General features: G+C 30.5%; 3 protein-coding genes and 1 long non-coding RNA gene across 8 annotated transcripts; 3 read left to right on the forward strand and 1 right to left on the reverse strand.

Moving 5' to 3' along the window:
• The first annotated feature begins 5,761 nt into the window (after nucleotides 1–5,761).
• Nucleotides 5,762–14,205, forward strand: LOC107418918 (nuclear transport factor 2). 4 transcript variants are annotated; one of them, XM_048473479.2, is made up of 9 exons: nucleotides 5,762–5,920; nucleotides 6,975–7,160; nucleotides 9,338–9,641; nucleotides 9,757–9,989; nucleotides 10,118–10,298; nucleotides 10,588–10,709; nucleotides 10,802–10,864; nucleotides 13,289–13,352; nucleotides 13,551–14,205. In XM_048473479.2, the coding sequence occupies exons 2-9, from the start codon at nucleotides 6,975–6,977 to the stop codon at nucleotides 13,820–13,822; spliced, it is 1,425 nt and encodes a 474-aa protein (XP_048329436.2). In that variant the 5' UTR covers nucleotides 5,762–5,920; the 3' UTR covers nucleotides 13,823–14,205. The 4 variants fall into 4 exon arrangements, with proteins under 4 accessions (XP_048329436.2, XP_048329437.2, XP_048329438.2 ...); XM_048473480.2 differs by lacking the exon at nucleotides 5,762–5,920 and adding an exon at nucleotides 6,137–6,255; XM_048473481.2 differs by lacking the exon at nucleotides 5,762–5,920 and adding an exon at nucleotides 6,559–6,690.
• A 301-nt stretch (nucleotides 14,206–14,506) lies between these two features.
• LOC125422330 (uncharacterized) lies at nucleotides 14,507–15,730 on the forward strand. The gene is made up of 2 exons (XM_048473484.2): nucleotides 14,507–14,770; nucleotides 15,295–15,730. Exons 1-2 carry the CDS (start codon nucleotides 14,627–14,629, stop codon nucleotides 15,715–15,717), a joined length of 567 nt encoding a protein of 188 aa, XP_048329441.1. The 5' UTR covers nucleotides 14,507–14,626; the 3' UTR covers nucleotides 15,718–15,730.
• Nucleotides 15,731–17,560: 1,830 nt separating this feature from the next.
• Nucleotides 17,561–22,919, forward strand: LOC107418925 (uncharacterized). Of its 2 annotated transcripts, none has more exons than XM_048473908.2 (2): nucleotides 17,561–18,072; nucleotides 22,336–22,434. In XM_048473908.2, the coding sequence occupies exon 1, from the start codon at nucleotides 17,665–17,667 to the stop codon at nucleotides 18,055–18,057; it is 393 nt and encodes a 130-aa protein (XP_048329865.1). In that variant the 5' UTR covers nucleotides 17,561–17,664; the 3' UTR covers nucleotides 18,058–18,072; nucleotides 22,336–22,434. The 2 variants fall into 2 exon arrangements, with proteins under 2 accessions (XP_048329865.1, XP_015883106.1); XM_016027620.4 differs by lacking the exon at nucleotides 22,336–22,434 and adding an exon at nucleotides 22,623–22,919 and having other exon boundaries at nucleotides 17,564–18,072.
• Nucleotides 18,110–22,329, reverse strand: LOC132800563 (uncharacterized). The gene is made up of 2 exons (XR_009635690.1): nucleotides 19,779–22,329; nucleotides 18,110–19,687 (listed from the first exon to the last, which is right to left on the reverse strand). It is a non-coding gene; the product is annotated as an uncharacterized LOC132800563 (long non-coding RNA).
• Nucleotides 22,920–25,869: the final 2,950 nt, after the last annotated feature.

Consider the following 25,869-nt stretch of genomic DNA (forward strand, 5'->3'; position numbering starts at 1 on the left):
CCGCCAGATGCTGCTCGGGACGCTGGGTATCGTAGGACATCACTGGTATATAGTGTGGTGCGTCAAGTATTATTTTCAGATATAAATTTCAAATCCTAAAGTTTTCAAATCGTATTTAAATTAAATGTATTTAATTTGTTTTATTACCCATTTTCAATTAGTATTTTTCTAAAATGTATTCATTTATATATTATGACACTTATTTTAAAATAATATTTTTAAAATACATCTTGCCATATTTTTATTATATAGATTGATTGAATATTTCAAAATGAATTTTATAATATATTTTTACCATTTATTTTACTTGATTGTTGTAATTATTTAAATTATATTTTTGACACTGTTTATTTTGGTTTATTAAATCAAATTTTACGAATTATATATTGAATTTCACTTTTATGTTATATTTCTCTAATGCAAGTATTTTAATTTTATTATATTTTATTCGTATTTGGATTATTTAATTATATATTAAATTAATTATTTCTTTATTTTTGGAGTATAAAAGATTGGGTTTTGCGAAAATGTTTTAAAAGGGGAACCTTTCCAACGGAGTGAATGGTGAGGATTTTAAGAGAAAATATTATGTTCAATTAATTATTATTTATTTACTTATTTATTTTTAGTTAATCAAGTGTACTATGATTATCGTTACTATTATTATTTTATAGTAAATAGGGTCATTCACCGAGATGATTAGCATCTCATATTTTTAAATCCATTCCCCTAGGTACAAAGATTGGTAGACGTTCATCCGGAGCGAGCTTGATCTTCATTGTTGTCGTATTTCGAAGAGTTCTCTTTCTTTTCATTTATTTCTATTGTAATATTTATTTCCATCTTTTGTTGTATAACTTTCATACTTAATTGTACCCTATGATGCCCTGTATACTGTATTGGATATATTTTATTAAATACTGCATTAGTTCCTTGTTTAATTTATGGAAGTACTGATTATTGTGGAATTAAATTGTAGTAAAATGGAGGAATAAGGCGGTTTATATATAGAAGTGTGTTTTCAGTGCAGGAATTTTGTGGTAAATCCAATCCTTAGGGGAGGTTCTGCCGGATTTTCCATTAGAATATCCAGTAGGATTTTTCTGGGATCAGAACTTGTCTAGGGTTCCGATGAAGGATCTTGGACAAGTCCTGACATATATATGTTGGATGAAATATGGAATGCATAATAATGATTTCTAAGTATTTTTTGATGAAATATATATTTTTTTAGGCGTGTTATTTTTTAAAATATTTTAGAAAAGAAAATGATATTTTTTGGCATATAATAAAATAGATAATATAATTATTCTTTATAAGGCAAACCAAAATATATTAATAAATAGTTTACATAAGAGAATTAATTTGATAACAAATCATTTACCAATTTGAAATTTAATTATATGAATTTTAAAAAATTATATTTGTTGAACTAACATAATATAATTAAACGGGCTTATGGCGGATGTAATAAACCCCTTTTCTACCAAATAATTTTTCTTTTTATATGAGGTATGAAACTTCAAATGCTAAATTATTATACAAGAAAACAATAGATTTGTACTTTTCCACTACACTTATTGGTGTTCAAAATAAAAAATTAATACAGGAGTATTTTCTTTTTCTAGTTCTTTTGGAAGGAATACATGAGTATTGCTGAATTGTTGCAATTATCATATCATGAAACTTACTAATATTGTCCTTTGGAGGAGGAGAATTACAAAGTCATTTTTTCATCAACTAATGGTTCAATTGAGTCAAATGAAGTTGGTTTGATTAATATGTCATCTACATTAACATTAATATCTGTAAGGTCACAAATTGCAAATAAATGGAAGAAAATTGTTGTAGATGATAACAAAAATGTCCTATTGAATCCTCATACTCATTATTATTATTAGTAGTAGTATTATTATTTGAAAAAAAAAAAAGCTACTAATATTTATTAGTTTACCTCACTGCTTCAAATTATTTAAAAATAAGTATATATCCAAATAACATAAAATGTTATTCATTCAATAACTCCTGCCCAATGTCGACAAATAGAAAACGTGATCATTATTTTTTTAATCAAAAAAAAAAAAGGTGACCATTATTTAATATAAATATTTGAATTTATGTCCATTGAAACTTCTTTTTTTCTAAAATATCCATCAAAATTTTAAAGTAACCAAAAAAAAAAAAAATGGCTGACTTATCATTTTTATCATGTACCTTTCATTAAACCATGAAATTTTACTTCCTCAAATCTTGAACCATCCATAAAATATTCCGAATTCTCCAATATGTATTAGAAACATAAACTAAAATAAGATATTTAAAGTATTTATTTTCTATAGATATATATTATATTTAACATATGTTATATACAAATTTGGAAAATATTTAATATTTCAATAACAAAGATTGTTATTTTTTTATATAGATATATATTATATCTATTCATTATCAAAGATGATTTTACTATTTTCATTCTCATAAAATATTTTTAAATATATTACGGAAATGTTTTTAAGTTCTTAAAATATGAAATACAATATTTACAATTTTCATTTTTTGAATTGATTTGTAAAAATTATATTAGAAAGTGTTATCATACAACCCTAAATTAATTTGTGTCTTCTATTAGAAGATAAATATTTTTTTTTTAAAAAAAGAAATGCAATATCACTTTTTCTAAAAATTTGAGAATGTTAACGTTTTGAGTTGATTTACTTTCATTTAATTAATTTCTAATGGGCCCACATTTTTCATTTGTCAAAATTTCTCAAACATAAAAAAAGTTAATTTTTTTCAAAAGATCTCGTATTCTCACACTTTCCAAATGGAGCTTTAACGAAAGCTTTGACATTTAATTTAATGTTCAATAAAATTAACTTGTGGTATATGAAATCTATCTATATGATATATAAACGTAGAATAGTTAATATAATATGTCATTATAATATTTTTCTAAATTGTTTTCAAAATCATCAATAAAAAAGTTACTTCCCCCTTTTATATTATTTATAGTCCTATCTAAATATTAATTAGTATTAAATGGAGTAATTATTTAAAAATATGAGATTTTTTTTTATCTTTTATGGTTATACTAAATATATAAAATCTATTATTATAATTATATATATATATATATATATATATGACATAGAGTGTTTCTACATATATAATAGATTTGAACGTGAATTTAAATAATGAATTGAAAGAGAGTCAAATTTTTATTTCTATTGGTTGTACCAAAAAATATATATTTTTTATCATAATATTATATACGACATAAAGTGTATTTGCATTTGTATATATATATATATATATATATGTGGTTCCTTTAATCAAATGTGATTATATGATAATTAATAAATATCTCTCCTTATTTGGACACAAAAAAAGTTACATAAATAATATAATTTTATTTTATTACTTTGAAATTTGAGATATTCTTTTTAGAATATAATTGTTAAATATGGTAAAGTAAGATTTGTATTCAAGATAAATTATTTGTTTTTATTTTATTTACCAAATAAGTCAAATATGTTTTGTTATAAATTACTAAATGACACTTTCGGTTATTTAAAATTTCAATGTTCAATGTTTTGTTGGTATTTATTCTTTTCATATTTTTGTTCTAGTTATTAATTTTTTTCTTTTCATTTGTTTAATTTCAATTTATTTTTTTTCAATGGATCATAATCATTATCATCTTAGTCAAGAGTATTGATGTGAACCATACTATGGATTTTTAGTTGAAGTTGGCGATGCTGAATCAAAATATGCTGTGAAAACTGATCGAAAATAACAATAAAATTGCTAATGAAGATTCCTCATTGATTATTAATTCACCTTTATGTATTAACTTTTTCAAAATGATGGAGGACAAAAATATAAAGAGGAGAAGACATAAGAGACTATTTAAGCCAATGACATATAAGAAAGAACAATACGATTGTTATGGCAATTAGGAGGTATCAAAATTTTCAGATTTTGCAACAACTTCATAAAACAATAAGCAACTTAGGAAAATTAAGAGCATGTTTGACCACCTGTTTTAAGAACGGTTTTTTTTTTTTAATTTTTTTTTTGAAAATAGAAAATTGTTCTTAAAACAAAAATATGTTGTTTGGCTATCAGTTTTCAGAAACTATTTTCAGAGAATAAATGGAAAAAAAAATAGAAAAAAATAAAAAGATGTTTTTCATAGTTTTTAAAAAAAATCAAAAGTATGTTAGTTTATTACATCTAGCACTTGAGCGTTGATAGAGAATAATAAGAATAACAATTTGCTCTACACAATCCAAAAACGCGTGCATCGCCCCTAAAAGTATGTTTTTTATTTTTGAAAATTATTTTTAAGCACAATTGGTCAAACACCCATTACTTTCATAAAATAATAAAAAACTGTTTTTGTTTTATATTTTAAAAGCAATATTTTGAAAAAAAAAAATAGAAAACATAAGCTAACAAACTTTAAGCGTTTATCATAGACAATATAGTTGTTTTTTTATTATATTTCATTTTTTTTTTATATTGGAATCTATTTTTTTTAATAATTTTATTAATAAGATCACGGTAACAAGATGCACTTAAGAAAAGATGTCCAAATTATTTAATTTTTGCAAAACTACTAAACAATATCAAATAAAATTATAAAATTGATAACAAATTATCAATAATCTTTAGTCTTTACTCATAAAAAATAATATAGTTAATTAATTTGATTTAATTTGTGTATAATTAATTTTCAAAATAATATATACTATGCATTACACGGGATCGATATTAATAAATATAAGAACACAATAACTATTTTATTCTATTTTTATATGATTAACTATTTTTTTATTTAATATATTTTTAATTTTATAAATATTTATTTCATAAGTATATATATTCCCATTTAGGGAAATAGATATCAAGAAGTTCAAAATTAGTACTCATTCATTTTAAAAATAAATATATTTATCAAATCTAAAACATATAAAAATCTTAATTGATTATTCTATATTAAAAATACATAAATTACTATAAAATTTGATATTTAATTACTTTTAATACATAAATAACTATAAAATTTGATTTTTAATTAATTTTATCACATTTAATATTTTTTAAAAATATTTAAAAATAATAAAAACTACATAATTCAATATATTGTTAAATATATTAATAAAAATAACTATTTTTTTCCTTCTCTAGTTAGTTTTAATACATATTCATTTTCCATCATTAGACAATTTTTCTATATAAAGTAAAAAGAAATAAATGAACGAAGTTTGTGTAATTACAAATAAACATATTTTAAAAATAAATGACTTTTAAATATTATTTTTTATCAAATGGTGGCATTTTATAATTTATTTTTATTTTTCATAAATGAACTATTTTAAAAATAGTTTATATAAAAATGAAAGGTTTATGTTTTATTTCTAATATTTCACACTAAAAGTATTTTTGTCATTATAAAATTTAAACTATTTTTGTCATTATAAAAAAATTTAAACTATGTTGCAATTTAAAATTATCATATAAATTTAAAACTAAAAAGTAAATTTATATAATTTTTTGTAAAAAAAAATGATAAAACAAAGAAAAAAAATAGTGCAATTCAAAGAATATTGACAGTCAGAAGAAAAGAAAAAAGAAAAATCAAAATTTGCCTTTCCAATAATTTTGAAGCCACTTTATTGACATATTATTATTATTATTATTATTTAGTGTTTTTTTCTTGGTAATCTCATTTAAAAAATATATAATAGGCTTCACAATCTCTGCTCTGTACTTTTCACTTGCGTTCCAAAATCCTACCCTTTACTGCTCTTTCTCTCTCCTCTGTTCTACTCCTTCTTCCCCTTGTTCTCTTTCAATCCCCCCAACAGATCTCTCCCTTTCTCTCTTTGTCAAGTTTCAGATCAGTCCAAAGCAGGTATCCTACTTGGCTTGCCTTTATTCGCTTGAAATATATGTATATATATACATATGTCAATAATGGTCTTGTTTTGATCTGTGATTTCTGTTTGTCAATCTTGTTGCTGATTGATCCGTCAGTCTCACGTATGTGGGAATCGACCTCTTCATTTATCTTTTTATTTATTTTTATTTTTTATTTATTTTTATTTTAATTCTAGTCATAATCTGTTTGGTGGGTCTTTGTGGGGTTTTCATATCCTCTTTTGTTTTAGGGCTATAAAGATTCAAAAGTTACAATCTATTTCTATAATTTTGATATTTTAAGTTCTGGGTCTGCTTCAGTTTTTGCAGGCAAATCCCTGGGCTATTATAAATTTGACTTTTTTTTTTTTTTTTTTAAATTAATTTGGTTGGGGGGTTCGGGGCTATTTTCTTGTTAACTTAATTGTTTTGTATTTTGTGGTTTTTGAAATCTCTTATTATCTTTTTTGTATTGGCTTTGTATTAAAAAAAAAAAAAAATACTGTTTTTTCTAGGCCAGCATGAGCGTGACTATGTTCTTTCTTTGCCCTTTAAAAGATACAATTTTTGATTACTTGATAGAGATTCATCATGGAGTGGTTGGGTGCTAGAACTTTTCCTCCCTTACTGTAGTTGGTTCTCTATTCGTTCTTCTTTTTTTTTTTGGGCTAAAAATTCTGTTTTTCATGGAGGTGGAGTCATGAAATTCGGCATTAAATCATACCACGCTTAATATGCTTGAGTCAGCTGTTTGTGCTTATTTTGGTAGTTAAAGTTTCATGTTGCCATTCCTTTTCTAATAACTCTTTGATTTGTTCACTATTCTAGCTTATTTATGCCTTATGGCTCTATGAATTCGCTAACTTATATCGTTCTGGAGTTTATTTATTTATTGGGTGGGTTGGTGTTGGGAGTTTTGCTACTGTCTGCTGTTTGTAAATTTTATGCCTTGTTTTTCTGTAGTACTTGTTATCCCTTTTGAGCTTTGGTATTTATTGGTTTTCAATAACTATGTGCTTTTAATCATGTTAATGTTGAACTGTCACTAGATGGCAATCCAGGAAGCAAGTCCTGCCTCTCCACCCAGTGCCCAAGTTGTTGGCATTGCCTTCGTGGAACAGTATTACCATATTCTTCACCATTCTCCAGAATTGGTGCATAGATTTTATCTAGATTCAAGTTCTGTTAGCCGGCCAGACAAGAATGGTGTTATGACGGCAGTGACCTCCTTGCAGGCAAGTATTTTTTATTTCCTTATACGTGTGTGTGCATGTATTATTGCTTTTAATTCAAGGTCTTACTTTTATGATAGAACTCAGCTGGCTCAAGTGCATTTAGTTTACATTTTTCCAACTTCTTATAAGTTACTATGCCGAACCTTTTGCACGGATGTTGTGTCAGTTGGTTAATGTATTATTAGTTGGATGTTCTGTAAGTTTTGTTGGGAAAACTGTAGTTAGGGATAAATATGGTCATTTAATTTGTATTATATAGGTCGTGTACCTTTGGAATAGATTACCCATGCTATTTAGAACTCAAAAAATACAAAAAAGGGCTAAAGTGTGCTTATGATGGAAATTTTATGTACTGGTGTGAAAAGCTTGCATTTTGAAGACATGTACACTATCCCTTGTTTGTTTTTATTTTGTCTTTTTCTTCTTCCCCCTAAATAAAAAGACAATTTGCACTGTTTTGTTTTTGGGTTGGCATCAATAATATCCGTTGCCTTTTACATGTATATTTGTGTCATTTAGTTTTTTTTTGTTCTCTATGGAGAAACATAGGGTTGCATATTTGGCATACTATAAAAGGTACGATCGAGATTATTGACAATTTTTATTTTTTTTATGAGCATCTTATGGATATTAGAAACAACATAGTTGGTTTCACTCCACATATTTAGGGACTTAATCAAAGTCTTAATTGGTATTTTGGACATTGGTTCATTGTTGCTACTCTAATATATACTGATGAAACAGGCAGAAGTGTATACATATGAACAGGAAGAAATACTTCCCATCATTTATCTTTTGATCGAAGCGGCCATCTTAGGACATGTTTGGTGATGCAGTTTTTATAACCTTAAAAAAAATAATAATAATAATAAATAAATAAATAAATAAAATTAAAAATTAAAAATTAGAAACATCTTTTTTAAAAACAAAGCGAAATTCATAAGGATCAAAAGTTAGATTTTTATTTGTTTAGAGACAATAGATAAAAGAACATTTAAGATACTATTATTCATAATGTGATATTTAGTAGTTATTTTTATTTAAAGTATAAGGTTAGGTTATTAGAAAAGGGACTTTGACTAATTTGGTTCTTCAAGTAGATTATTATGACATATAACCAGTCTTAAGATGTGATGCAGTGAGGATGATGTCATTAGATTTATCATTTACCTTTAATAACAATTTGGTTATCAACAAGTATTTTGTTTTTACATGTTTTTACATGCACTAAAATCAAAGAAAGCAGAAACAAAAACAAAATAAAATAAAAATAAAAATAAAAATAAACTACCCAATGATTTCTTCTTCTTCTGTATGATTATAGCTTTTGAACTGTCCAAAATAGCATTTCAAAGTGAGAAACTATGCTTTAGTTTGTTTAGTAGTTTGTTGTGCATAAAATAGTGCTTTTTAATTGTTTCAAAAATCCATTTATTTCCACTTGTGCAAACTCAATTTTGACTTCTTTGAAAGCTTCATAGCAAAAACCTCCGCCTCTAACAACCATATGTAGTTAACTCCAATATGTCTAGGTCATTATTGTTACAGTTCCTTCACAATATGTGCTTTTCATTTGATAATATTGTTGAAAAATACCTTTAAAGGGAAATTTCCTCAAAATACCATATAATAGTTGTAAATTAGTAATATAGTAATGGAGAAGGAAAGCCTAAATCTTTGGTTCTTGGTTTTGTACTATGACAATCTCGTGTTTCATTGAAATCAATTACTTTTCTGATGACCCATAATTCAAAAATTTGTGAGCATTGAATTTCCCTAGGATAAGAAGCAACCATGTTTAAGTCCGACTGGAGCATCCCATCAGTGACTAGACAGTTTTGAGAACTTTACTAGTTTCTTATAGATCTTTGAATTTCGTACCCTCTATTGGCATGGTGTTGGATTTTGATTGCTTGCTGTAAAATAATTGATAGATCCAAGTGAGAAAATATTGCAATTTAATGTTTGCTAATTAGCGTAGAAGACCGATCAGTTATTTAGTTTCTGGTATTTGTTATATTCTTTGTTGTCAAACTTTTGAAAGTTGCTGTAAATTACCACTTGAAGTTGATATGGTTGAATACCTTAAATTAGGATTTTTGGAATATATCATGAGCAATAGAAATATGTTGATGAAATATGCATTTCTTGACATAGCTTTGTTTTTATCCAAGCAGGCAATAAATGAAAAGATTCTTTCTTTGAATTATGAAGATTATACTGCAGAAATAAAAAGTGCAGATGCTCAGGAGTCTTATAAGAAGGGAGTGATTGTTCTGGTAACTGGATGCTTGACAGGAAAGGACAACGTGAGAAAGAAATTCACGCAAACATTCTTTCTTGCTCCGCAAGACAAAGGCTACTATGTCTTAAATGATGTTTTTAGGTTTGTCGAGGAGTGTGAAACATTGCCCATCAACTCTGTCCCAGTTAATGGCATGAATGAAAGTGCTCAAGAAGATTCTTTAACTGTAGAACCAGGTTGGTAGGATTGATTTACTTATTTACCTGTTTTATAGGAAGCTTGAGTTTTTTATCGAACACCAACTTACAGTTTTGCATACTCTCAAATTTTAAATTGTTTCTTTGTTCACAGAACCTACTCAAGCCCATGCCCCTGAGCACCTGGTTGTGGATGCTGAGGCACCCTATGAGGAAGATCTTGATAATGGTGCAGAAGTTTGTGATCCTTCGGATGATGAGGAAGGATCTGTAATTGCGGAAGAAGTTGTTGAACCCCCTACATATTCCAGTGAAAACAAAAGCCTTGCAGTCGATTCAGCTTCTAAAGCCCAGGAGGATGTTCCAAAGAAATCATATGCATCAATTGTCAGTTGCTAGTTTTTTTTTTTTTTTTTTTTGGTATTTATTATTATTATTATTATTTTTTTCTTTTCAATTGCGCTTGCTTTTACATTTTGTTATCAGCACTGTTTCTAATTGTTATTAACATTTAGTTGAAGGTAGCGAAAGGTAATACCACATTAAATTCTGTCTATGTTCCTGCCCGAACTGTGAGGACAATGCCTGCAAACTCCGATCAACAATCCCTTGGTTCTGCAAAACCTTCTCCTGCACAAGAGCCATCAGTTCCTAGCGGTAGCAATGCTCCTGAAAGTGACAATGCAAATGAGGAAGGTATGAATTTCTCTGGTTCGAGTTACTAGATATCAACTGTCATGAAACGTTCCCGAGTTTGAATAACCTGTATACACACTTTTCAACAGACTGTTTTATGTTTCTCCTCTATTGTCATATATATATATATATATATATATATGAAAGATAAATGTTGTGGATGAAATAAGGTCTTGGTTTCCCATCTACAAATGTTGTTTTTAAGTCTCTCTCTCTCTCTCTCTCTCTCTTTCTCTCTCGGTTTTATATTCTTTTTGTATTTCACTTTTTTATTATTTGTTCTTCACAGCTGAAGGTCACTCCATATATGTTCGGAATTTGCCATATGACGCAACAGTTGAACAACTAGAGGAAGAGTTTAAGAAATTTGGGCCTATTAAGCGAGATGGCATCCAAGTTAGAAGTAGTAAGGTTTGCTTCAGATACAGTAATGCCATATCTAATTGAACTGAAAATTTATTGATGTAGCACTTACAGGTTGTATATTTTATTATTTCCTGCAGCAGGGATTCTGTTTTGGCTTTGTTGAATTTCAAAGTTTAAGTTCCATGCAAAGTGCGCTTGAGGTATTGTATAAAACCTTCTTATCTTTTTATTTTACATGTTATGAGTTGGAGATACTGGTACTATATTATTACAAGTTGTCTCCATTCATGTATCAAACTTGGTTTATTAGCAGCTTAGATTTTTCTATGGTCTCATATAAGGCAAATACTTGTGTTTTCAGAGCTCTTGATTGCACATGGATAAGACTTTACTAACCCCTAGTTCTTATTGTTTAGTGTAACCTGAAATAACATTACCAAGATATAGGTTTTTAGGCATCTTTAGGATACAAAATGCATTCATGAAGCATACAATATTCTTGGTTTGGATGTAATTATGGCAACCGGAAGTCAAACAAGGCCATTTGATTTGAAGAATTTTGCAGTGCGATTCTTGTGGAAAGCATATGGTTAAGTAGGCATTTAGCTCGCCCATAAAAAATAGAGTACTCTGATTTATACTTGTTTATTACATTGCCTTTTTATGTATCCATTTTACTGTTTTCTGGAATTTTGCATGAAAGTGATGTATATTAATTAAGGGCTTATATCATACTTCTACTGAACATCCAGTTTGCTGAAAGTGTTAAAGCTTAAGCAAGCATCGCTAAAATTGGAAGGGTTTTTTCTATTTCATGGAAAGGAATAATTGATTTTGTCAAAATTATTGCATCCTAGTTTCAGTAATTATGTTCTGGATGTGTGTCTATATTGTTGGAAACCTGAATTATATGGAACTGGTGATTTTACTGGCTAAAAGTTTAGATTAATGAATTAATGTGCCTATTGTTGATTCTTGACGATGCAAGTGGAAAGTATATGTCTGTCTTTTCTCAGATTTTTTACAATAATTGGTTGTTTGTACGTTGCATAGGTCCCTTCTGTTGCAAGAAAACTTTGTTTTTTAGGAGGGAACAGAGAATCAATGCTGTAGATGCTTATGAATGCATGGTTGGGTTGACTAACCATTTTTATTTGATCGATTAAAGTTGAAATTGTTGAACTCAAATTAGGTTCCTGTGCTTCAAATTGCCCAATCAATCTTGAACTATTGTTGTTATAAAAATAAATATTATGTGTATAGTACTAGAAAGTTTTAATATAAAATAGCTGCTTTTAAGTAATTATTGAATTGGCATACCTGCAGGGTCAGATATAATGGGTTCATTATTCTGACCTGGAATAAATCCACCATCTTTCCCTCTTACATGTCATCTTTCGAAAATTTAAAGACCAATTTCCATTTGGTAGGCCCAAATTATCTCCCTTATGGAGTGCTTTAGGATTTTTAAGTCCCAGTTCCTATAGGATATGGCTTGATTAGTAACTTTCTCATGTTGCGAAGTGGAGGAAAGTAGGATTATGGTTGCCTTTTCTTTTCTCCCTTTTTTTTTTTTTTTTTTTTTTTTTGGTGGGTTGAAAGACGTGTGGTTGTCTTTAATGTTATGTATTTGAATAAGAATAGTAACGCATTGATATAATAATTATGTTAATGACTAATGATAGTGACAGTCATCTCTTATGATTCTTTTCTTAAATTTTAAATGTATAAAACTTCTGATCAACTGCAAGCTGAATATCTGATGCTGGCTGGAGATCAACAACAAAGTGACTAATACCCTTTGTAAAGTTTATGTCTCACTGAGTTGCATACTCCATCTAAATGGTATCATATGTATCCTTCTATCTTTTCTGAGGGAGTTTCGCGATATAAATTGTCATCATAATTTAGTTGAATCTATTCATGTGCTGTGTTATTGGTGGCCTGCTTACCAGCCCATTTTCATCAGTAGAAATGGTATGGGGAATACATGTTTCATAACCTTAGCATTCGCAACTGACACCTTCATTATAGAACAGTTGTGCTAATAGTGTGACATTGTCTAATGTATTGGGAAATGTGCAAGTGACGGGATTTGTTGTATGATTCTTGGCAATGGGAAGAACTTTCCGCTCAAAGGCAGGGATGATTATGATCATCATCCGTTTTCGTGAAATTTAGTAAGATTTCATTATGTTGGCTTCTTGATTTCAGGGCTTTAATATACTTTGAAGTGTTTAATCAATAACATGTGTTAGGGAGTTTAGACTTATTGATTTTTAATGTGCCATATTGGGCTGGTTGGACTAGCAAATGGAAATACAAATTAGAGAAACAAGCCTAGAATATTGCATTTGAATTAGCAAATTGTTTTTATTGAATGCTTTTGTGTAGCCTTGAATTTTAGGGTTCTTCATTTTTTTGTTTTAAATTTATAAGGGAAGCCTTGCATGTCATTGGCAACGGAGCTTATGAAAATGCTGCTTTCTTGAAAATTGCCTCTTGATGCTATAAGATGTTTGTTCGATCTTGGCCAGTTAATTCATAAGTGGAACTTCCATGTCACTGTACCAGTTTACTTGGGCTGTTTCTTATCTAATCTAGGTTGTTAATATAAATTGTAGGCCTCACCAATTATGATCGGTGATCGTCAAGCAGTTGTCGAGGAAAAGAGAACCACCACAAGAGGTAAGTTGAACAAGTTTTATGTTTCTTGTGCGTTTTGTCCCTGCCAGCCTGTGGAGCTATAGAATTTTGAGTCCAAGCTGTACAAGATGAGATTATGGTTGTGAATGTTCGCTTTGATGAAATTATGGCTGCAAATGTTAAGAAAGAAAAAAAAAAAAAAAAAAAAAAGGGTTAACAAATCTGTCTTTTTTATAACAGTTAGTGGCAGTGGGAGAGGGAGGTATTCTTCTGGTAGATCTGGGTTCCGGAGTGACAGTTTCAGGGGTGGTCGTGGGAACTTCAGCAGTAACCGCAGTTTTGGAAGGAATGAATTCAGAAACCAGGGTGAATTTTCAGGGCGATCTAGAGGTTCGGGAGGACGCAGTGGAGAGGGTTATCAGCGGGTTACTCAAAATGGAAGGGGAGGACGCCAAGGGGGTGGCAGTGGCAGTGGCGGTGGCGGTGGAAACCGCAATTCTGTTCCTGCCTGAGTGTTAGTGAAGCAAGGCGGTGGATAGACAATTTTTTTGAGAGCAGAAATGAGGGTTTTTTTTTTTTTTTTTTTTTTTTTTTTTTTTTTTTTTTTTCCTCGTTTACCCCCTTTCCTAGTTGATAAATGTGAGGCATTATGATTAAGGTTTTTGTTTTTTCTATAATTGCAACTAATGAGGATGAGAAAATTATGTCTGTTTTTTTTTTTTTTTGTTTCTCATTTATATTTGATCCACTTTTGGCTTGTCATGGAGAAGAAAAAGCAAGCAACATTGCAATGTATTATTCCACAAAATATTATGTTTACACAATCCAATATTACCTGATTGGATTTAGAGGGGTTTTTAATATTATTATTGTTAGTATTGTATTATTTAGTATATATTGTTATTGTTATTGTGAAGTTGTGTTAAATAGTGAAAATTTGATCTTGAGAGCTAATAAATAAATTTTATGTAGTGCAAAACATTCTTTCCAAACAAATTACGTTTTTAATAAAAACAAAAAGTCAAGAATAAGGAATACATAAGACCAAGGGCAATGATTGATCGTTTTCTATTAGTGTACGGCATCAAATCAATTGGACCCATAAACACTAATGGAGGAAAAACCACTTGTAGTACGAGACCCAATCACATGGTGCAACGTGGAAATCAAAAGCTCTAAAAGCCAATCCTTCATCTCTCTTGTCCATCCATTCAGTTTGGGTGGTTCTGAGATTTTCCTTCACTCTGGTCATTGGAAACCCACAGAAAAGAGAAAAAGAGAGAGAGAGAGAGAGAGAGAGAGAGAGAGAGATAATAATGGAAGCTAAAGCATTTTGTAGCAGTAGAGTAGGAGTTCCTTTCCTTTGTTCTCCTCCTGAGAGACCTAAATCAAGAACAATTCAATCTATGGCTGCCCAGAAACCCATTCCATCAGCTAACAAAACTGTTTCCTCCAGGAAGGTCAGCGCATGAATAGAAGACCCTGAAAAAACCAATTTATTTATTTTATATATCTCTTTTTTTGGTTTTTATTTTTATTTTTATAGAGAATATATAAATTTCTGAATATGCTTATATCTTTCTTATCTACTGGTGAATCTGGGGAAAAGGGTGCACCATTTTCTTGCTTAAGATTCATAAATGTATGTTATAAAGTTTGAAAAAAAACAAAAAAAGAATTACATTTTGTATCCAGTGTTTATCACTTTGTCAAACTAAAAATCCTCAAAATTACTTATATATGTAGTTTAATTTAATTAATCCGCTCGTGCAATTTGAAATTATATGAATTTGATGAAATTAAAAGTAGTTGTTTAACTTTATTTGGTTAATTTATCATTATCGTTATTATTTATTGATATTGAAGGATTCAAACTCGAAATCATTATTTATATATATATATATATATATATATGAAGAATATAATTTGGTCAAATTCATTAGTACATGGTTAGACTTAAAATGCCATTTTTGCTTAAACACAGAATTCAACTGTCTTCCCACTGGGTGAACAACCAAGGAGCAGCCCCTTGGCAAGTTCACCACCAGTAAAGTTACTAACAAGGGTGGAGCAACTGAAACTGTTAACAAAAGCAGAGAAAGCCGGACTTTTATCGGCGGCAGAGAAGTCCGGGCTGTCCCTGTCAACAATTGAGAAACTGGGTTTGCTGTCAAAGGCAGAAGAGTTTGGTGTTCTATCAGCAGCTACAGATCCAGGGACACCAGGAGCCTTGTTGAGTCTTAGCTTAGGATTGCTTCTTTTGGGTCCTTCTGTTGTTTACCTTGTGCCTGAAGATTACCCTTGGCAGGTTGCTCTTCAAGCTTTTGTTGCTTTGGTCTCTGTGCTTGGTGGTTCTGCAGCTTTTGCTGCTTCAAATCTTGTATCAAACTTGCAGAAATTAAAATAAAAAATTTGGATGAGACTGGTCTCTCTCTCTCTCTTTCTCAGTATGAGATTTTTTCTCTTTTTGGCCAATTTGATTGATGTTTTATTCAACTCTCTTGCTTTGTTAATTTAGTAATCAATAAATAGTTCATAAGGTAGTTTCAAGACAGCTGAGTGATAAAAGTTTGAATCCATTACTTCAAGATGAAATAGTATAAAAAATAATCATATGACTAAATAAATGCAACACAAATATCACATATTCTTCTTCTTGCTTCATGCATAATGGCAGATCATATCTGACTGGATATTGGTGTACCAAATGGTAAGATTTTTCCCTTTAAGAAGTATGTAAATACCTATTTTTACAGATTTTAATTTAATTTATACTGGACTCCATATATATATATATATATAATTTTTTTCTTGGCATCAGAATCCATATTGACTTCATTGTTGTTGTTATTGTAATCTTATTATAGCTGTTGGGATGGATTCTAATTTGAGATCCTTGTTGAAAAACAATAACTTTACCATATCCATTACGAGACAAGATCCATTTTTTGGTTTATATTTCATTTTTGTTGTAACCTCATCCCTTTTTGAATATAATGTTTTAAAAATTTTATGTGAAAATTGAATGTTAAGAAGATTTTATTACTACTATTTACAATTTAATTAGTTGTATTAATATGAAAATATTAGAAATACAATTAAGTATTAATTTTTTTTTTTTTGGGGGTAAATTGGTGTACATTTAGAATAACATTGCAATAAAAATGAAATATAAGGTTTTATGGTTTTGTAATTTATAAAAATACAGGGGTAGGCGATCTATAAAAATATAAAATAACAATGAGCCTTAATATAATTTTTTGGATAACTAAATTATACCTCTTCTCCTTCTCCTTCTTTTCTTTGCTTTTTTTTTTTTTTTAATGATATATTTTACCTCTTTAAATTATGACTTTTTGCACTTTACCTCCCATTAAAAACCCCTAACATCATCCGAATTTTTTTTTTTCAAACTATTAATAAAATCATTTTAAAAAGATACATATTTTTAATAGTTCCAATAGACTCTTTAAATTAAAAAGTTGTAATACAGATTGGAATTTGGATTTTCAAATGTAAGAAATCAAATTTACTCTTTATATTTAGCTTTTAGTGTGTATATATATATATACACACATATATATATATATATATATAAACTTTGATGTAATTGAATGTTGTGATGAAGAGTAATTATTGATTGAGAAATTAAAAATAAAAAGGTAATGATAAAGAATGTAGGTGGAATTGGATAAAAATTTCCATTAATTCTTTAAGATGCTCTTCATTTTAAATATTATGTGTAAATAAAGAGCACAAATGGAGACGCTCTTATATAGAATTAGTTTGTTTGTTTTTTTATTTTTTATTTTTTTTGATGGAATAGAATTAGTTTCATCAAATTTATATCTTAAATTACTTGGTTGAACTTATTAATTTATAAAAAAAGAAGAAAAAATGGCCAAATTGCATTGCTAAGATGAAATGTAATTATTCAATTTTTTTTTTCTATTTTAAAAGATAGTGGAATAGAAATACAAATTAATAACAATTCCTATTTATTTTTCTTTTGCTGAAAATTATATTTGTATTGAATCCTTAAAAACCAAAAAAAAAACACACACACACACACACATACACAACCAAAACATTTTCGCTATGACTTTTTTAATTCTAATATTGCCAAAAAAAAAAATAATAATAATAATAAATAAAATAAAATAAAATAAAATAAAATAAAATAAAATAATAATAATATATCTTTGAACCTAAAAGGGGTAAAATTGTCAACCTTGAAAGGTGGCTGCAAAAATTTTTCCCCCAAATAATCCACAAATTCCGTCGTCGTTCGTCTCTCTCTCTCTCTCTCTCTTTTCAATTTCACACCAAACAAACGCAGATTCAGAGAGTGTGAATGGCGAAAGCAGTGTCGTCGGCGAGCTCGTCGCTCTTCCAAACCCTAAAGCGGTACATCAAGAAGCCATGGGAGATAACGGGACCATGCGCCGATCCCGAGTACAAGTCGGCGCTTCCAGGCGCTCTGGAATACCGATTGACGTGCCCAGCCAGCGCTAAGGTCGAGGCCTGCGTGCCGAGCTCCAATCCTGAGACAGTCTACGACATCAAGTACTTCACCCGCGACCAGCGTCGCAACCGCCCTCCGATCCGACGCACCATCCTCAGGAAGCCCGACGTCGAGAAGCTGATGAAGGAGAAGACTTTCGACGTCTCCGACTTTCCTAGGGTTTACTTGACGCAGACTATCGAAGAGGATATTAATGCTCGAGGTGGTGGCTACCAGAAATGAACAATTTTTGCCTCGGTTAGCTCCTCTCTCTTTTTTTTTTTTTTTTTTGGGGGAGAAATTGGTTTCTGTTGTTGTTTGATTTTGTTAATCTCTGCCAAGTGGGATGCTCATGTTTTGGTTCTTATATATATAGATTAGGCATTGTTATGAAAGCTAATCGGGCTTCAATGGTGTCATTTGCACTGGAATTTATATTTATCTATCGTTTTAATTGTGGGAATGCTTTTGTATTTTTTGGGTTGTCTTTGGTTTTTCTTATTCAGTATTTGATCAAGCACTCATTGCCAGTGGGGCAGGAAAAGGGAGCTTATGTATTTATGAATATCCCTCTTTTCGAGCTGTTGTAATTTTACCTCTCATTGATTACTTTTTACCTTCCTGCTCAGTGGCCAACAGGGAATTTATCCATTTATGAATATCTATCTCTTTTAAGACAATTTTTGGGCTTTAATTTGTTGTGATTTTATAGTTTCTTTTAAGTTTAAGACTTTGTAGTTTGGAAACATCGAAGGCTGATGTTGAGAAATTATGATGATTAAATTTTCACCTAGGATTGTGCATTGGTACGAAACTGCTGTATTTGAGATTTGTTCCATCCTAACTGGTGGTGGTGATGATCGCATTAAAAGTTGTAGTTCCAATCTGAATTGATTCAGATGTGAAAATCCAATACAGGAAGTATTGGTTAGAATTTTGATAGTTTATTCTGTTTGTTCTATGATACAGCGCAATAACTATAATGGAGAAAAGCCAAGGGAAGTAATGAGAACACAAATTTAAGATGCTAAATCAGCAACCAAATTGAAATAAAAATCTAACATAAAATTTAAAGAGTGCAGAGAGCAAGATTTATGAGGGAGCTGAAGATGGAAATGATCAAGACTGTCAGATTTGCTGACAAAGATTCTATGTATCTTGCTATGTATGGATATTTTTTGTTTTCTTTGTGTGAAATGTGAATGCACATGGAGGGTTGAAATTTGAGGCTGTGAAAGTCATGGAGGCATGAGAAAATTAGAAAGGAAGCAAGCTAAGAGATCTGGCTCGCTCAGATTATTAGAGAGGCAGAAGCAGCTGACAGACAAAATAGAATTGGGTTTAGTGGTTATGTGTGCTAATTATATCAGTTATCTGTAACTCATGCAATGGGATATACATATTACTAATCAGTTTCCCTTCAGTTGATTCCGGATGTTTTATATGCTTTGTTTACATTTCTGTAACTGTTACACACTGAATTTACTAAAAATCCACTTGTTAGCACTAGTTTTGGTTTAACTTGCTTCTTTCATGGCATTACTTTCACAATATTTAATTGGGCATAAAATTTTGTTTAGAAACATAAAATAAGAGTTCAATAACTCATGGAATGGGATATACATATTACTAATCAGTTTCCCTTCAGATGATTCCAGATGTTTTATATGCTTTGTTTACATTTCTGTAACTGTTACACACTGAATTTACTAAAAATCCACTTGTTAGCACTAGTTTTGGTTTAACTTGCTTCTTTCATGGCGTTACTTTCACAATATTTAATTGGGCATAAAATTGTGTTTGGAAACATAAAATAAGAATTCAAAAAATTGAAGTTGAGTTCTATAGATTTTCTTGTCTGTAACCATTTTACCTGTAAAAATTTATTCAGCTGATGGCTGAAAGCTAAATCTTATACCATTGAAGTTGAGTTCTATAGATTTTCTTGTCTGGAACCATTTTACCTGTAAAAATTTATTCAGCTGATGGCTGAAAGCTAAATCTTATACCATTCTCAAATTTGATAGGATTTCTGTGACCTCAGCTTATGCTGCATTGATGCTCAATAATCCAAAAAGTGACTTTTCCTTCCTGGTCTTGGTGATTATTAGATATCTCATGCCTCTTTGTCTCCCTCTGTCCCTTCGTCCCTCTCTCTCTCTCTCTCTCTAATTTTCCTTGTTTTCAAGATCAACTGGATCTGTAACTTATAATTGTAACAATAACATGAATTGTGGTAACGGCAGGGCTCTTATGGGCTAGTGGATTTATGATTTATGACTAATGGTTTGAATGAGATATAATGGTTTGATTCACATCTTCTTGGTTGTTTGAGGGGAGGGAGAGATGATATCTTTGAAGGTGATATAGGCAGCTGTTATGGCACTGCTATCATTGAAGGGGAGGGAGCGATCACATCAAATTCTTATCTAGCTTTTCAGATTTATGTTCCTTTTCTTTCCCAATCAATGATGGGTTTCACTTAAATTATTCTTCCGCTGAAACTTTTAACAATTTTTTTAATTGCAGCGTCTCTTTTTATTGAAGAGTTCAAGTCAAAGAATGTTTTTGTTTTGTAATTGGGAGGGGTAATTTTGGAAAGAACAATTATAAAATCATTCAGTCTAGTTATATACTGAAAAGTAGAATTTATGTTTTTGGCTTTCAGTAGAATTCTAGTTGTGATTTGTGTGGATACTATTCTGAATGAAATTAGTATCATTGATGGTTTTTGGCATTTATGTTATCTAGGATGTTGTACTGTACCTTTAATGTATGGCCCTTTATATTCCAGCTTTGTATATGATGTATCGAGGCCAATTGCATCTTCCTTCATTGAACCTCTTACAGTGCTATTTTATGTTAGGTTTAACTAACATGTGAGGATGCATTGGTAGCATGAGGAATTATCATTATGGAGTGATGGGGTTCGAAGTACAATTATATGTCTGCATATGTGCTCTCTTTTAGGTTCTGGATGGTTGCTGTCATATGTTATGGTACTTGCACGTATAGCAGAATAAATTAATAAAAATGAGGGTGATGCAACATGGAAACAACCTTTCAAAGCTTATCAAAGAAGACGGGAAAACTAGATTCTAAAGCCCAATCTTTAATTTGGCATGATCTAGGGCAAGATGGGCTTATTTGGGACCTTCAAGTATCCTAGTAGCTTTAGTTTAATTTAGTTTTCTAATTTAATTAGAGTTATTATTATTTTAGTTTCCTTTTAAGTTATATTATTTGGTTTCCTTATCTAACTAGGTTTCTTTTTATTTTAGTTTCCTAACATTGTTAGGTGGTTTTATTATAAGTAGGGGCCTTTGTAACTCTGTTAGAAAAGTTGATTAATAATACAAGTATTTTTCTGTGAGTTATTTCTCTGGTTTTGTATGATGCAAATCAAACTTAGGTGTGATGCCTAGGGATTTTAGGAGTGATTTCTAAAATTGTTTTAGTGTGATACAGGAGCCTATCTTTTAATTTTCAATTTTCTTTCCTTCCCCGCCTGTCCTACATTAGAGGTTCTAGCAGAATTTGAAAACGAGACTGGATTGGTTTAGGATGGTTAGGAAGTGCACTCACCATGTGTATCAACTTACACCATGATATTTAGAGGCTGACATGCAAACAGCCAATGTTTTGGATTATTGCCCATATAGTATCAAAATCACTTTAAACTCCCCTCTATTTTATATTATCTGATTTTGTTTTGTTACGTAAATAAACATCATTTACACCCCAAGCTTTTAGGCTTACTTATATGTTGTTTGTAATAAAATTGCTTTTTCTATGAGGCTTCCTAGCCTTTTCTGCTGTTTTGAGCTCTTTAATTCATGGCCCTGACATGTAGTTCAAGGAAAATAAGTAATTGCTATGTGCAACAAGTTCTAGAGGTTCACAAATGAGAGTCCAGAAAATTTTGCTGATTCTTTGTTGAGATTGCATTAGCCTATTTTGGCTTGATTTGGGAGGCTAAGAGTCTTCACCAACTGGCAAAAGGTATAATATTCTTTCAGGGAGACTAAAATGATGTTAAATTTCGTTGTCCTTAACATGAGCTTCTGCAAACTCTTTCCAATTTAAAATCAATTTCTGATAGCATTGGTGCATTACCTCAGATATTTGTTAGATGCTTGTACTATACAAGGATTCTACTTTCTGAATGTCATTGTAAGATTCAAGAAGAGCTTGTGGCTGCATTATGTGTACAAAACTTATGTTTGCATACTCTAAGAGTAGGAGGCCTTAATTTAGTGTTATTCTGGATGCTATAATGTTAAGATCCTAAAGCACGAATTGCATTTAGTGCTCTGTAGTGACGTCCTTAAGTTGACCGTGTACCTGTAGTTCTAATCATGGTTCTTGACTTCCTTTGGGATGGATGGCTGCATTTTGAGTGGAATATTTTTTCCTGGAAACTGAAACATACCCTTACTGCTTCACCATGCTTGTTTTAGTTCTTTGATTTTTCCCTTTTTGGTTTCACTTTTATCCTCTTTGTTGTTCTATCAATGCAAGATTATGGAAGGAGAAAGAGAAGAAGAAAGAGAGAGGAGAGAAGAAAGAAAGATAAAATACACTGAACATTCAATATCAAATCTGTCTCTTGATGCTTTTTTTTTTTAAAAAAAAAAAAAAAAAAAAGTCTGGTAAGCAATCTAAATCAAACCAAATAAACTAATACTTAGAGATCCCAAGTTAATAAAACTCTGGTGTTATGCTGCAATATTTTTATAATACTAAATTATTATTTTCCTGTACAAGGGACAAGTAATGATTTTTAGTTTATTGTTGCTTGTTTCCAGGCTTGTGGGGCCGTGTAAAGATGTCTGCACTTCCATTTCTTTTTTTGCTTCATCAATGAAGAGTTGCTGTTTATGTTAGCCTAGATGCTTGTCTAGACTGCTCAATTATCGAGGCTATTGTGTTAAGACATGAATAAAGGGTAGTTCCCTGAATCTTTCCTCCCCCACTTTTACTTATTTTATCTCTGAATGTATTTGTATCAAATCCAAATGCAAGGGTATTGCGATTAATCTGTGATATTGCCTGTCATTTGTGATTAAATCTTTTCCCCCTCTAATATTATATTATTATTAACAGCTAGGGTTTTACCTGCCTTCTAGATTTTAAAATAAAATGAGTTCCTCCTACAAATTAATGTTCCGATTGGGAAAGACTGAGGCCTGGTGCGCCATTAAGGTAGGTATAGAATACACATTCAGTAACTGATATGTTTTCACGTATTGTTCTGATCAACCTTTAATGCGACGTTAAATGATAATTTATATGATACGCAAATAACGTATTTTGGAACTTGAGCAGTAATATGATAGACAGATAGTCTGATATAATGTCATAGTTAATGGCAAGCTTGTCTTTACACCTATTGCTTTCACAGTGTGTTTCCTTCTAAATTTTTGGTGAGGGTTTGGAGCTAACATGGGAGGCAATTGGGTATTCTAGTATCTTTGATGAAATGATTTTTCTTGTTGAATCAATTTGGATGATAGTATTGGAGAAAATTGAGCTTTCAACGTGTCAGGACAGCCACGCTCAAGCTGGGATGATCTGTGAGCTCCAATTTTTACTTTCCTTGAAATTTCCATTGGTTATTCCGCTGCATAATTCTAACCTATCAGAGAGAGAACATAGAAAGAATCCAACTTAAATGTTTCGCCAAAGTGATTTCCTTAGTATACTGTTTACATTTTGCTTTGGAGGACAATAATTGCCGTAAAAGCCCAATGGCTGCCATTTACTCCCACCACCTCCTGTCTGGAAGATGTATTTGAGTCTATAATCCTAGACCTCTATAGTACGGAGATCCAACACTAGGATTTAATGTAAATTTTGGAGATCTGGGAATATTGTATTGAAGGTAAGTTGTGCTTGCATCATAAATTACAAAATTTATTATAATCTTACAAATAACTATTTCTTTTACCCTTATGGACCCCCTGTTTCTTACTATTTGATTACTAAGATTGTTGGGTTTCATTTTGATGATGAACTTGAATTTTTCGCTTTGATGGGACTGTAGTATTCCATATATCTTAGTATAAAGCCATCCAGATCATAGGGGGTACGATTTGGTCCTTGGTAATCTGTATATAGGGATAAGACTGCAGGCTGAAATGAAAATATGTCCTTCAACTTTGATTTATTAGATACTGTGTGTAAAACCACCACATTTCATCACAAGCCACCCTATAAGCCTCCTTACGGCCACGCACAAACCGATGTGGGTGCTATTAATTAATGTCAAGCAAATGACAAAACCTTTTTTTTCTTTTTTCTTTTTTTGATAAATAGCAAATGACCAGACCTTGTTGTATTAGTTAGGCAGCACGCCATATTGGTGTTTCTTTGCAGCTAACGGTGGTTAAATGATTGCAGTCCTAGCTAGATTGGCCTTTACAAATTCAAGATTGTCTTCTTTAAGGAATTAAGTTCAAGGGATTCTTTAATACCGGATCTATAATCTGAACCTAATATTTTTAAATGTCATGATCTACAGCCTGCTGTATTGACTAGGTTGAAAAAAGCAAATTTACTTTGATTTCGTAGCAATGTTCCATCTTATGTTACATGGTAAACAGAAATTCAGTGTACAAGTTCAGGAAATGATATTTATCTCTCTCTCTCTCTCTCTCTCTCTCTCTCTCTCTCTCTCTCTCTCTCTCTCTCTCTCTCTGTTATGAGTTTGATATAGTAAAAGACTTATGGAAGGGACCGTAAAAGATAACTGTTTACAACGGTTATATCACTCATCTATTATGCAGATTTGATGACCTTGAATGCCATTTTTTATTGTTCAACTCTATAAGTCCCTCATTATATCATAATGTATATATATATATATATATATACACAAAAATGCTATGGTGAGGTAAGTCACTCACCAAATTCCTCATACCGAAATAAATTAATTAACCTGCATATCCTTTCTTTTAAAGGATAGGCATTGAGGCTTACCAAGTGATGAACACTTTTCCCTACCATAGATAAGGTGTATCAACATATACATCTTGAAAGCGGATGGACATGTATTTAGGGTAATAGTCTGAAAAATTGTGGCTTTGGCTTTGGATTGTCCATTCGGGACAATTTATAATATTCTGTAAGATAAACATTAAATATAATTGTTTTCTTGTAAACCATTTCCTCGTTTATAGTAAGCAAGATGATAAGGTGATGAGTTAGTATAGATGATAACTCAACTAGTAATTTTAAAATTAACAATCTAATCGGAAATCTGGATTATAAACACTAGTAATGTTATCATTTCTTCTATTATAAATTGTAAATTATAAGATGGTTCTCAAAGGATATAAGTTGTTATGCTAATGCGAACTAGCATTAATTGCCCGGTTGAGAATAAAAACCCGTTAATTTACGTGATTTTTGTATATTCTTATAATGACCTAAATATTTACATAAAAGTACTGAATTTGTTAGCCAAAAAGGTTTTGTTTCAAATACCTTCTATATTACTTACATGTATAACTCTTGTAATTGTTGAATGAAAGAATGTTAAATAAAAATAGTCAAAGCTAGGAGAGTTATAAGAGTTGGTGGTGGAGTTGAATGAAAGCAGAAGTAGAAGAAGTCATTGTCATTGCCGACAATGGCAAATATAAAAGCTGCTAACTACACATTATAAAAACTGAGTAAAACTGAGTCAGTTTTCTCAGACTTGTGTTTCCCCCCAATATGGTTGTAGGTCATGATACTAATGGGACACAAAAGGATGAAAATTTCACTAGAGATGGCTCCATTTTGTGGACCATAAAAGCTTTTTCTTTATATATATATATATTAGTGCCTCTCTCGTGTCATTTACTCATCTATGATTGTACATATGATTGTGATTTGTATGAAACATGTTGTTTTTCTTATTCCAATACTTCAAATTTTCCTTCAAATTCAAATTTCAGATAACTTTAACTTTGTTACAATATTATATCAACAATAGTGCTAAATGCACCAAGTTGTATAATTTTCAAAAGGATGAGGAAATACTACAAGCTAATAAAATTATGAAATATC

The sequence above is a fragment of the Ziziphus jujuba genome, chromosome 2 (assembly GCF_031755915.1).
Source record: "Ziziphus jujuba cultivar Dongzao chromosome 2, ASM3175591v1".
NCBI lineage: Eukaryota > Viridiplantae > Streptophyta > Magnoliopsida > Rosales > Rhamnaceae > Ziziphus > Ziziphus jujuba.